General features: G+C 36.7%; 1 protein-coding gene across 1 annotated transcript in view; it reads left to right on the top strand.

The window, feature by feature from the left end:
- Positions 1-12969, top strand: part of DDAH1 (dimethylarginine dimethylaminohydrolase 1) — a 140757-nt gene that overhangs the window by 92832 nt on the left and 34956 nt on the right. Inside the window, exon 2 of the mRNA XM_047727377.1 lies at positions 6574-6673. Within this exon, the coding sequence (XP_047583333.1) occupies positions 6574-6673 (100 nt within the window). The remainder of the gene's footprint in view (positions 1-6573; positions 6674-12969) is intronic.

Below are 12969 nucleotides of genomic sequence, written 5' to 3' on the forward strand. Positions count from 1 at the left end.
ATAGGACAACATCTCTCTGACTTCTTTGACCTGTAAACTCCCTTTTAAGGGCTCACTTATTTGGTCAGGGCCACCTAAGATAATATTCCTTTTGATTAATCCAGGTCAGCTGACTGGAGACTTAATTGCATCTGCAAAATATCCTTACCTGTGACATAAAACATGCCTAATCACAGGAGTGATATCTCATCATCATATTTATATGTTCTTTCAACACCCAAAGGGAGAGATTTGTGCATGGCGTATACATCAGGTGGTGGCAGTCTTGGGCATCTTAGAGTTCTTCCTCCATGCTTCGCAATGTGGTAGATTCTCAGAATCTTTCCCAGTTGATTGAATTGGTTTGGAATGGGTATGGTGACATGGTTTGGTGTTTATCTTCATGCCTGTGTGTTTTTGTAATCTTACTGTAATTAAGATACATTTGTTGACTGTCTAAAGATTCCTCTGCAAATAACTCTTTCTCATAATCTGATCTAGAAATTAGGAGGATGAAGTATGGCTCCCAAAACTCATTAGTTTGTATTTGCTTAGGAAAACGAAATTTAGGATCTTTAGAAACCAGACGTAAGTTCACGTTACCACAGTATGTGGCCTCCCCCCACCCCACCAACTCCCATTTCTCCAGAATGTCTGAGTACACATTTTTGTTCAAATAAATAAAATGAACATAATCTGTTTTTAAGGGTATTATAGATGCTCACAATCTTTTCTAATATTTATTTTCATTTGACTACATAATAGATACATAAATGATCTTGTTGTTAGTGACAGGATGTATAGGAAAGATCCCAAACTTCAGAGTAAAGTTCTTTGAGATCAGATCTCAGCTCTGCTGCTAGAAGACCTTGGACGAGTCACCTACTGTGTCTCTGCTTCCTCATCTCTAAATCAGAAGTAATGCTTATACTTGTTTCATTAGATTATGAGGGTTCGATTAGTTAAATATGATTTCTTAAGAGAGTGTCTGGCACATAGGAAGACTACATAAATGTTTGCTGTTATCATTGCTAATTAAATTTCTCCTTAGAGTTTTGTCCTTCTAACAGCAAAGGATTCCAATATATTTCTATTTAGGAATTTTTAAGACCGAGTCATTTAGTATGTTAAGCCTCCCCTTGATCTTTTTTTTTTTGGGGGGGGGTCTGGTTAGTTTTAGTAATTTAATAAGCACATGTGGAAAAGTTAAGGAGTAAACCACTGAACAAACGTCAGGCATCCCAAAGTTGGGGGCAGGGGGGTGATTCATGTGTAAGCTGTCATTGGTGAGCATTCTCGATGTGGTTCATACATTCTGTTCCTATTACTTAGCATTTTAATTATACTGTACCTTAGCATCCTAAGGCCCTAGTATACAGAAATGTCACTCATCTCTGAAATGAAGAGATCATGGAATCTGGAGTCACCTGAAATACGATCTTGTAATACCAAGTGGACTTAAATATACAGAGCTGGAAAACAGAAGGCATGAGCTGCAATTCTGATGTGGGCTTTGCTTTGTGATGAGACTTCAGGAAAAACATAATCACACAGTGCAGTGAATTTGAACATAAGAATGAGCATGGACTCAGGAGGCTTGACTTAGCAAATCAACCTCCTTTAGCCTAGTTTACTCATATGTAAAATGAGTATACTAATGTCTATCCTTACTACCCTCACCAACAAGTATTTCATTATCACCAATATCCATAAGGTATATCCACCCCCACTGGCCTGTTATCTTCCCAGGAACAGAGACTGCTTTTGTGTTTTTCTAAATATTTGTAGCTTGATTTTCTTTTTTACATTAAAGTTTATTTGTCTTTATTTAATTTAATTTTATTTTTCAGTGTTCCAAGATTCATTGTAAAAAAAAGTTGGCATCCACTAAATGTTTGTTGAACTGAATTGTTGATTAAATGAGAAAAGATACATAAATGCATGATAAAGACATTAAGTCTCCACAAATAATGCTCCCTCAGCATTATCTACATGTCACACTTAACATTTAAAGGCAAAACAAAATCAGCAACAAATTGAGAAAATGAAACTATTTACTACCAACAAAACCATGCTGCTGCTATTCAGCTTTTAAGAGCTAGATAGAGTATGATTAAGATGACAGTATAATTTTAAAGCTCTTAGAATATGATGAGTAATAAAGGGACTTGAAACATAGAAATGGGCATTGAAAATCTAGTGGTAATAGTGTTGATAACATAGCTCCCAACACATGGCAGGTCTGTGAGGGACAGAGACATATTGGCCACAGACAAGCCAATGCCAAGGTCCTCATTTGTAGTCATAACATCTGGAACCCCATCGAGCAGAAGCAGCTAAAGGAAAGCAGTTTGGCAAACAAGTTGGTGCAGACTCTTGATGGAATCACAGCACAAAACTGTTCATCAGCCCCTGTGAGCACATTCACGACATCCAAAGTGAAGATGTGGAACATTCGAAGTGGACATAGTTGAAAATAGGCAGCGAAGATAACTTTGGACAGGGCCAACTAGAAAATGCCACCATCTAAGTAAAGAATATTGAACTAATGACAGTGCTCTTGCAAGCTATTGTGAATATAACCTCCCAATAAAAAGGTATAAGGTTTTATATTTATTTTAGTACTTTGTATCTGGGAGAAATTTTGCAAGAAGCAAAGAAGAGTTGGGGTCAAATGGTTTATTTTTGTCTTTTTTTTTTTTTTTTGAAAGGTAGCCAGAATCCAAACCAAGCACAAATTTAAGGCAAAACAATAACATCAGCAGCCACTGGTTTTGAATGTAATGTGGCAGGCACTGTGTATTAGCTTATTTCTTACATAAGCCCTGTTAGAAAACACTATCCCATTTGCAGCTTAGGAAACTGAGGCTCAGAAAGTATAACTCATCCCAAGTAACATACCTAATCCCCAATTCTTTCCACTCACCATGAGAACACAAAAGGAGTGAAATGAGAAGACAGGGTGATGACGTAAAGATGAAGGACAAATGAGGGAACAGAAATGAGGGCCGTGAAAGAAAATGAGAAGAGAGTAGGATAGAAAATGTAGGGAAAGGGACTGGGCATTGACAAAGAGAGGGAATTCTTTTAGAATGGTCCTATCTTCAGGAACCAAATCATTCTGTATCATCTTGGCTGACGATCCTTTGAGTCCTGTGGGACATCTTACCAGACAGACCCACTTCCCACCTTATGTAGTACGTCCAGGGGGCTGTTTTAAAGCAGAGATTATACAAGAAATCTGCCACATAGCCTGACAGATTCCAGGAGCTGGGAGGAAATCAAACTGTGATTTAAATTTCAGTGTCTTCAGGGTATGTGCTCTAACTTTACATTGGCTTTGTAGAAAGACTGTAATTTGAATTCACTGGAAAGCAGATGGGACCTGTCACATGGGTAAAACATAAGAAATGTGTCCAAATGTAAGAAGAAGTAACAGGATTCTTTTGTCAGTCAGTTTCATAGTACAAGTATCCTTGGGCCCACATAAGCTGATATTCATCAAAATGATAGAAGTCCTATCTAATATTTATTGAGCAATAACAATGTGCTAAGTGCTTTGCATCTATTTCAACATCGGGAGGAGCCGAGAAAGTTGATACTATTATAACTAACCACTGGTTTTAAAGATGAGAAAACTGAGGCCCAGAAAGTTAAACAAGCTGTCTCTGGCTAATAAGTAGCTGAGCAGGATTTGAATCCCAGGTCCTAGGGAATAACATTACACTATGCAGACATTCCCAGGGCATTCTGTGTATCCCCAAGAGCTCCACAGTTTTTGACAATAGTACTCCAGGGATAAAAAAGAAAGAAGGAAGAAAAAAAGGTGGGGAGGGAAGGAAGAAGAAAAGGAAACAATAATGACCTCAATACTAGTACCAGCTCTTGAGAAAGACATGCGGGTTGGATGGTCAGAAGCCACAGAGGTGGTCTGAACCCACTGTGGTCAGGGAAGGAATCTTTAGCAAAGTTTGGGAGTAGCAAAGAGGGGGCAAAAAGAAATGGGAGTCCAGAGTAAAAGAATGAAACAAAGTGCATGCAGAGTGAAGAGAGGAGGAAGAAAGGCCTGGCCAATCTTTAGAGTATGAAAATAATATTGGTAGGCCTTAAATTAATTAAGGCTGTTTCTCTAATTTACCCTTTTATTTCTCATTTCATGGGGGTAAAGTGAACTATTCAACTCAACCTTTAAAGCTAATGCTGTTTGTCTGACAGTGTCTCTCCACCATGAGTAATGCTAAATTCCACTCTGCAAGGTTAGTGTCTCAGTGAAAGGTGGGTGTGTTGTTTAGACATTTTTTTCCCCCTTGAAAGTTAATTAAGTCAACATTAACCATAGCTATGTAACCGTAGAACGGGCAGTTTCTTTGAAGGCTCATGGTTTGGATCTTTTCCTGCAAAAATTGCCACTAATATAGTTACATTTATTATTCTAACTGCCTGGATAACTGACTCGCTCCAGGTCTGTGTATCAGGGCAATACCAGGCCTTGTTTGCAGCTGAGTTGGTGTGCTTCGCAGAACCACTGTGCCAAGAGTTTGCGGTTCTCCATGCACAGCCTCCAGGTTCAGCCTCTCTTGTTTCTTCAGAAATTTCCCTGGAGTTAGCATTGCCGATTTGATGCCATATGGTTCTACAGTCCTCAGAACTATTTACTTGACATTTAACAAATTTTTTAACTTGTCCATACCCTTAACTCTGAAAGCAATATGGTATCATCAATGTTTGTGTTGTGGACCTATCCTGAAGATTTTGTTTATATAGATGTGACTGAATATTTAAGGAGAAAAAAAAGTACAGGCCTTGTGCAAAATCCATAATCCAAAATCCATTCATACTGGTGCAGCTGTTTTAACTTTTAAGAAATCACAAGCATTTTATCCTCTAAAATTTTAATTTGAAAGACACAGGACTTTTAAAGAAATACGGTGTTTCTGAAACATATATCAGCCTCCCTACTTCAGTTCTCTTTAAACTCCTAAGAATTGAATAAAGTTCCTCTTAAAACTCTTAAGAATCGAACAAAGTTACATGTGCATTTTTCAGACCAAAATACATGTTATTGCTGTATTCCTAGTAATTTTTGAAATATTAAGTTACAGTAGAAACAATAGCATCACAAGAGAGACCAAAGATACAGTGGCTGCATTCTAAAGATCTCTCTCCAAGCTCAGAGACTTTTCCGCAGTCCCAGAGGCAGATGCTAGAAGGAAACAGTTGTGTGTTTTCTTGCGTTCACCATAGCCCTGCAAGCCATGGTAAAGGTTGTTTTGTTTCTATTTTATGCTACAGTAATGATTCCCCTTCCTGTTATATAGAAAAACCTATTCCGCTAAGAGAACACTAGATATATTTATTACAACATGAAGACCATTTTGTCCATGGAAATAATTTTTTTATTGTTCTGAGTCACTCTGGTTTGTGGAATTTTTACATGAGTTCCAGGACAAGGATGAGATGATATATTTATTTTAATTTGTATCCTCTTTTCTTCTTGACTGTGTGAATGTCACCCTTGTTGTCAGAATAGTTCTGTATTTTTATTACTTTAGAAGTTACTCTACTGTAGTTTTGTCTCCTAACTCTTCATTGACAATTCAGTATGTGTCCTGGGCATGCTGTATTTTGGCAGAACTACCTCCTTTTCTCAGTATCATGTGATCTCTTGTTTTCCCTTCCGCCCCTATTCATGTTTTCTCGATGAATGTCTTCACCATGTCAAAGGTTATTCAGACCTACAGAAATATTTAAATTGTTGAGCTGCTGGAAGGACCTGAATTAAACTGTGAATTCCAAAGGGCATTTGTTATGCCTTAAATTTTTTTCTCGCGTTAAAAATAAACCTCACTGGAAGTATTCCCTAATTCAGCCCAGAATATCTGTGCTTTAGACTATACCCTGCAATCCTACAAAGTCCCTGAAATTCATTTTTCAAGTATTCTTTGGTTTGATTGCAATTATTATATCTGTTAAGCACCCCTAGATTAAATTTAATTAACAGTTCAGACTTAACAGAGAATCCTTAAATGTTCTGACATTTTAAAAAATATTTGAACAGAACAATGACTGTCCTTTGAGCTGAGATTTCAAGTTGCTAATTATTATCATTGATATTTCTTCCATGTATTCCTCAGTGTACGTAAGACACTGAAAGACTGACTGACTGACTGACTTAAGGTTTAAAATTAAATCTTGTAATTTCTGGCAAGAATAAGGGGATGTGTTCTGCCTTCCACCATCCTTGACTCATATGCTGTAACTAGCCAGCCTTCCAACAGTGTCCTAACCAGTCAGCCTCCAACAGTGCCCTACTTAGTCAGCCTCCAACAGAAAAAGGGAAGATAATACTGACTTTAAATTTAGCATGGACTGGACAAAGACAAAATGGACAATTTCTAATACATAATTTATTGTCTTGCAAATGGTCATTGCAAGTCCAAACTACACTACATATATTCATATATTCACAGGGTGTGTGTGTGTGTGTGCACTTATGTATGTAAGAACATGATTCAGTGTTCAGAAGTTTTAGATGATTAGTTTTATTGTTAGAAAATTGTAGGATATCAATCTGAATCATTTTATTTTCAACAGGTTGACATGATGAAAGAAGCATTAGAAAAACTTCAGCTTAATCTAGTAGAGATGAAAGACGAAAATGCAACCTTAGATGGTGGAGACGTCTTATTCACAGGTATCTTCATCCTCACTTTCTCTTATCCAAAACTGTTTCTAATACCTGGCTTGTGTTATTTAACTGTAGGGGTTTTTGTTTTGTTTTAATTACCAAAGGAAAAATGCTAACTGCAGGGAATTTGGAAAATACTGAAGGAATTTGGAAAATACTGGAAAGCACAAAAGAGAATGAAGTGAAAATGACCTTTCATTGAAAGATAATCATTTCAACATTTGGGTGCACGTCCTTTTAGTACTTTTATATGCATGCCATCTTTCGTATTTTTTACAAAATTGTTACCAGTGTGTACCTATCATTTTGTAGGTTGTATCTACTATATTTTATACTTTGAGCTTGTGGGTTGCATAGTTTTGCATTGTGTGCTATTATATCTGGTTTGTATTTAAAAGTTTCTTAATTCAAGATGTGTCATTTATAAATAATTTTCCTGCCCAGACAGCAAGATGAATTTAAATAATTTTCAGTGCAAATTGATTTGGCTTCTATGCCAGATGAATAATAGCAGAACTCAACCAATACAAACAGCTAATATTATTTTGTATCTAACTAGAATCAGTTTTTATAGTGGCCATATTATTGCTGTTAAAGAAGCAGTAATTAGGGGCGCCTGGGTGGCTCAGTGGGTTAAAGCCTCTGCCTTCAGCTCAGGTCATGATCCCAGGGTTCTGGGATCGAGTCCCACGTTGGGCTCTCTGCTCAGTGGGGAGCCTGCTTCCTCCTCTCTCTCTGCCTGCCTCTCTGCCTACTTGTGATCTCTCTCTGTCAAATAAATAAATAAAATATTTTTTAAAAGAAAGAAAGAAAAAGAAAGAGTAATTGTAGCATTTAACCTTTCCAGCTATTTATGGTCATATTACTGTTTTGCAAAAGTCACATCCTAAAATTTGGATCCCCAGATTCATCCTAGTTAACTGATAAGCAAGACAATCAATAATAATTTTTAATTTATAGTGAGAGTTTATTTTACCCCGAATGTCAGAGAATCAATACCTGTTTCACAGATGTAACCCTGCCAGCAAGGTCTGGTTCCCAGGGATTTGGGAATGTAGCCCAGGTGGCCCCACTGAAAATATGAAGCTTCTTAGAAGTCTAATATTTTGGCTGATGTGAATTTTATATTGGATCCCTTATATAGAGAGAAAATATAGCCTTCTTCATTTTAATCTAAACGTAATATTTTGTATTACTTACATTTTGATATAATTAATGTTCTAGGAGGAGGAGAGGTATTTATTCTGTGATATTTGCGTAGTCCCTTGCCCAGTGTCACACCTATGGGTGGCACCACTGTGTTGCTGAGCTCCGGGTGGCACCATTCTTATCACAGGTTTATGAATAGTAGTGCAGTGCGCAACTTGGGCTACTGTTGTCACAGGCAATGGCCCTTCCTCTGGGGCATGGAGTGCACACCCTTTGAGCCATAAGAACACAGAACAAGGGATCAGGGAGGCCTATGCTGCATTCTCAACTCTGGCCATGTCCAAGCAGACTCAGGCATTCTTTCGAATCTGCCTAGTAAGTTTCCCTTGGAATATTCTTTGTGTCTCCCATTGATGGCACTTTTCATTCTTTTTGGCAGCACTGAACAACAGCCTGTTTCTCTTAGAAAATAGGCTTTTGTGAAAAGCTAGATGTAAATCATGCTTCCTTACAATAAAACTCTTTTTTTTTTTTAACCAGAACATAGCCATATAATAAATAACTTCTTGTAAGCAGGTATTGATAATATTTGAAGTATGTTTTAAAACAAGCTGTGTTCACAGCCATTTAGCTATCTTAACAGCCGAGCTGAACAGATTCCCTAAAATCTTCTCATGTTTTGGCTCAGCCTATTTTACAGGAACCTCTTCCTTTGGTCAGAGATCTTTCCATAACATTTCAATCCTGATGTTTTTGCCTCAACTTCTCATGAGGTACCTAATGAGTGAGGCTTGTCTTTGACACTATCTGTAAGCTTATTTTGGTAATATTCAATCCTTAAGTTAATGTCTTGAAAGTTCTTTTATTCAAAACTGAGATCATGTTGGGATATCTGGTTGGCACTTGATTCATGCCTGATGCCTGCCTGGTCCTGCCTTCTGTTTCCTACTTCTCAATTTTTTCTTTTTCCTTTCTTAATTGTGGTAAAATACATAAAACATGAAATTTGTCACCTTAACCATTTTTAAGTATACAGTTCAAGTGGCACTAATCACATTTACCATATTGGGCAACACTCACCATTCAATTTTTTGATTCAGAAGAGTTGGGTAAGGAACAAAATCTGTAGCACTTTCCATGTGTTCTGGATCCTCTTCCTTTTGTAACTCAGAGCTTCATTAACAGTCGATCAAGAAGTGGACAGAAGGAAAGCAGCTATCCAACTCCAGCTCCACCAGGAATCTTATGAGTCAGGCCAGCAGCTACTGTCAGAAATTATTGCAATCCTATTCCTCTGAAATGGACATCAGCTTATCTCTATTTTCATTTTTTTTATTTTTGTGAAATATGGAGCAAATAAAAAAAAAGAGTTGTAAATGTCTATGCACACTTTAAAGACCAGTGATAAGATGAGCACCTGTTGTCTGCCACCTGGCTTTAAGAAATAGAATATTGCCACGACCATAGGAGCCCCACTCCCAACCTCTCTTTCCTCTCAGCCTGTCCTGCATTTTGTATTAATCAGTACCTTCGACTTTTGCCTCAATCTAAATTATATGTTGTTTAATTTTGCTTGTCTTATAACTTTATATGATTAAGATCATACTATAGGAACTAGTCTGATTTTTCTGCTTTTGATCTAACTAGATGCTTCTAGCTATAGCTCTTTGTCTTCACTGCTATGTGGTATTCCATGGTTAAGAATTACCACAATACATTTATTCATTCTATTGCTGATGGATATTTGAGTGTTTTCCAGTTTTTTTTTCAATTATTTTCAGTGATGCTATGGATGCTCTTGTGTGTGTGTCCTGGGAATGTGTATAAGAATTTCTTAAAGTAAACAGCTAGAAATGGAGTTTCAGGTGATAAACTCTTTTTGTTCCAGTGAAATGTATATGATTTTCTCCTTGAATCTATTGATGTGGTTAATTGCACTAATTGATCTTGCTGATATTGAATCAGTCTTTCATCCCTGGGATGAAGTCAAACTCTGCTTTGATATACTCTCTTTCTACTACAGTGCTGGATTTAGTTTGTTAAGTTTTTTCTTGAGAGTTTTGTTTTTGTGGCCTGTAATTTTTCTTGCTTGCTTTCCTTCTCTGGCTTTGATAAAAGAATTATCTTAACCTCATAACATGTATTAGGGAATATTTCCTATGTTTCTGTTCTCTAGAATCAGTACTATTTGAATTGTGCGTTCCTTGAACTTTGGGAGAACTTACCTATAAATAGACCCTGTTGGCCAGGTACTTTCTTTGTGGGGAGATTTTAAACGGTCTCCATTCCTTTAATGGTTCCATGTCTATTGAGGGTTTTCTGAGTCAGTTTTTGTGAGTTCCGTTTTCTCATATTTTATCTAAGTTTTCAAAATGTTGGGTATAAACTTCTTCATATCTTCTTGATATCTGTTTAAACTTCACAGCATTATAGCTATGTCCTCTTTTCATTTTTTTTTAAAGATTTTATTTATTTATTTGTCAGAGAGAGAGAGAGAGCGAGCACAGGCAGACAGAATGGCAGGCAGAGGCAGAGGGAGAAGCAGGCTCCCTGAAGAGCAAGGAGCCCGATGTGGGACTCGATCCCAGGACGCTGGGATCTTGACCTGAGCTGAAGGCAGCTGCTTAATCAACTGAGCCACCCAGGCATCCCTCCTCTTTTCATTCTTAATGTTTATTTATGCCTTCTCTTTTTTTCTTTTGTGTCAGAGATCTTTCATTTGTATTCATCTTTTCAAAGAACCAATTTTGGGCTTTGTTGAATTCTCTCTGTCTTATATATTTCCTTTCCTCTTCCTGTTTCTGTCCTTAATTCTTTCCCTCAAATTTCTTTGTTTTTATTCTGCTCCTTTTTTCTTAAATTTGAATTTAGAAGTTTGTCTCTTTAATGTTGAACCTTTTCTCATCTTAAAGCAAGCAGTTAAAGCTGTATAACTTTCCCTTCAAGTACTGCTTTAACTGAATCCTTTGTGTTTTGATATATATTTGTTATCATTAGTTTTAAATGTCTTCCAGTTTCCATTATGATTTATTCTCTGACTCATTTATGGGTAATGGTGTTATTTAAAAAACATATCAGTCATTATTATAAGTTGCTGGGGATGCCACCTTACTACTCTGATAGTTAATAAGTGAAGGAAAGATTCAGGCATTTAGCTATCTTTCCTTTTGATTGAGAAAGTGTTTTTTATTTTTGTTTTTAAGAATTCTAGCCAGTAAATGTAGATCCCTAATAAAATAATGGATCTGTGTAATGATCATCCAAGCCTGTTAAAACCTTTATATGAAAGCTTGATGGGGAGCTTTACAATGGATGGATCAGACTGATACCCCTTGAACACACAGATTATTCTGGTATCACCAACAATGTGGCTGTCAGTCATGTGCTTCATGATGTGATACAATAGTACAGCCCCACCTCTGAAGTAGTCCTAGCAAAGAAAAATTTTTTAACAAGAATTTAGTTAAACATCTACATGAAACTATAAGCTTACTGAACATACAAAGGACAAAGGAACAATTTCATGTTAGATGATACACAGGGAAACAACCAATCAGATTCAGAAAGTAGGATCATCAATAGGACAAATGACATGGGAAAGGGGGAATTGATAACAGAAAAAGTTGACATAACAGACAAAACAACAACAAAAATGTTTTTTAATATTTCAGTTCCAGAAGTTCTGTTATTTCCATCAGAAAGACTATTTAGGAATTTTGGGGTGCCTGGTTGTCTCATTCGGTTAAGCATCTGCCTTCGGCTTGGGTCATGATCCCAAGGTCCTGGGATTGAGCCCCACGTGGGCTCCCTGCTCAGCAGAGAGCCTGCTTCTCCCTTTCCCTCTTCTCTTGTGCTCTCTCTCTCTCTGTCAAATAAATACAATCTTAAAATAAAAAAAGAAAGGCCATTTAGAGGGATATAGTCCACCATACTGCCAGAAACAGAAGTCCAATTGACTTTTTAAAGTGATGGGCAGTTTGCTTTTCTTTATGCTTTGCTACCTTAGTCTTTTAAAATAGAAATAGTACACATGCCCCATTATGAATTTGTTTAAATTTGATTAATCCACTAAATTTTTTCCTAAAAATTATATGTAAATCTAATTTATAAATCTATTTTTATCTAGAATAATTAAGGAAATTTAAAAAATTTCAGCTGATTTTTTTAAGAGATTTTATTTATTTGACAGACAGAGATCTCAAGTAGGCAGAGAGGCAGGCAGAGAGAGAGAGAGAGGAGGAAGCAGGCTCCCTGCTAAGCAGAGAGCCCAATGTGGGGCTCAATCCTAGCACCCTAGGATCATGAACTGAGCTGAAGGCAGAGGCTTTATCCCACTGAGCCACCCAGCTGATTTTTAAATAAAGTAATACTTTTCTCAGATAAAATATCTTTCCCTTAGATTTGTAGGTAGTCGAGTTTTCTCAAGGGACAATACAGACACACCATTAACAAACAAAACAAAAACAAAAAGCCCGTCAGTGTGCCACCAAAGGGTCCTCTGTCTGCCAAAAGCATAAGCCATTGGAAGTTATCATAACATCATTTGACCTGGGTCATTTACTTCTTTTTTAAGGACATCATGAGGATTAACGTTATAACATTTGTAAAGTCTATCAAGCAATTCTTTCTACATGGTTTCACTTTTTATACTTTACCCTAATGTTCTGGATCAAAATATACTGATTTCTCTTTGAATATGTTTTTACATTTCATGTAGAATTCTTTTTCAAAAAATGAAAAAGTTAAGAATCCTCACAGTTATATATTGCCTAATATTATCTACTATAATTGTTTGCTTGCCTCTCACCAGGGGACCATTTTTTCTTGATGTTTTGCCTTCTGAGAAGAAAATTTATGAAATTTCAGAAAAGCCAAATGACTAGAAAGTTCCATCCTCCTTTGCAAATAGGTATCTCTAACATTTTGACTTGAAACAACAAATAAGAGTTTTAAGGGCATCTCTTTAGAGGTCAGGCCTGAAGACCAGTCAGCCCTAAACTCCCTTTATGCATATAGTTTCTTCAACCTTTACATCATCGTTATAAAAAAAGGAATCTGACTTCATCATGAATGTCTGATATTATTCTTTTAGGGAAAAAAGGGGAAACATTACTAACTTGTCATTGCAAGTTACTTAATTTTGTCATTGCAAT

The sequence above is a fragment of the Lutra lutra genome, chromosome 4 (assembly GCF_902655055.1).
Source record: "Lutra lutra chromosome 4, mLutLut1.2, whole genome shotgun sequence".
NCBI classification, from domain to species: Eukaryota; Metazoa; Chordata; class Mammalia; order Carnivora; family Mustelidae; genus Lutra; species Lutra lutra.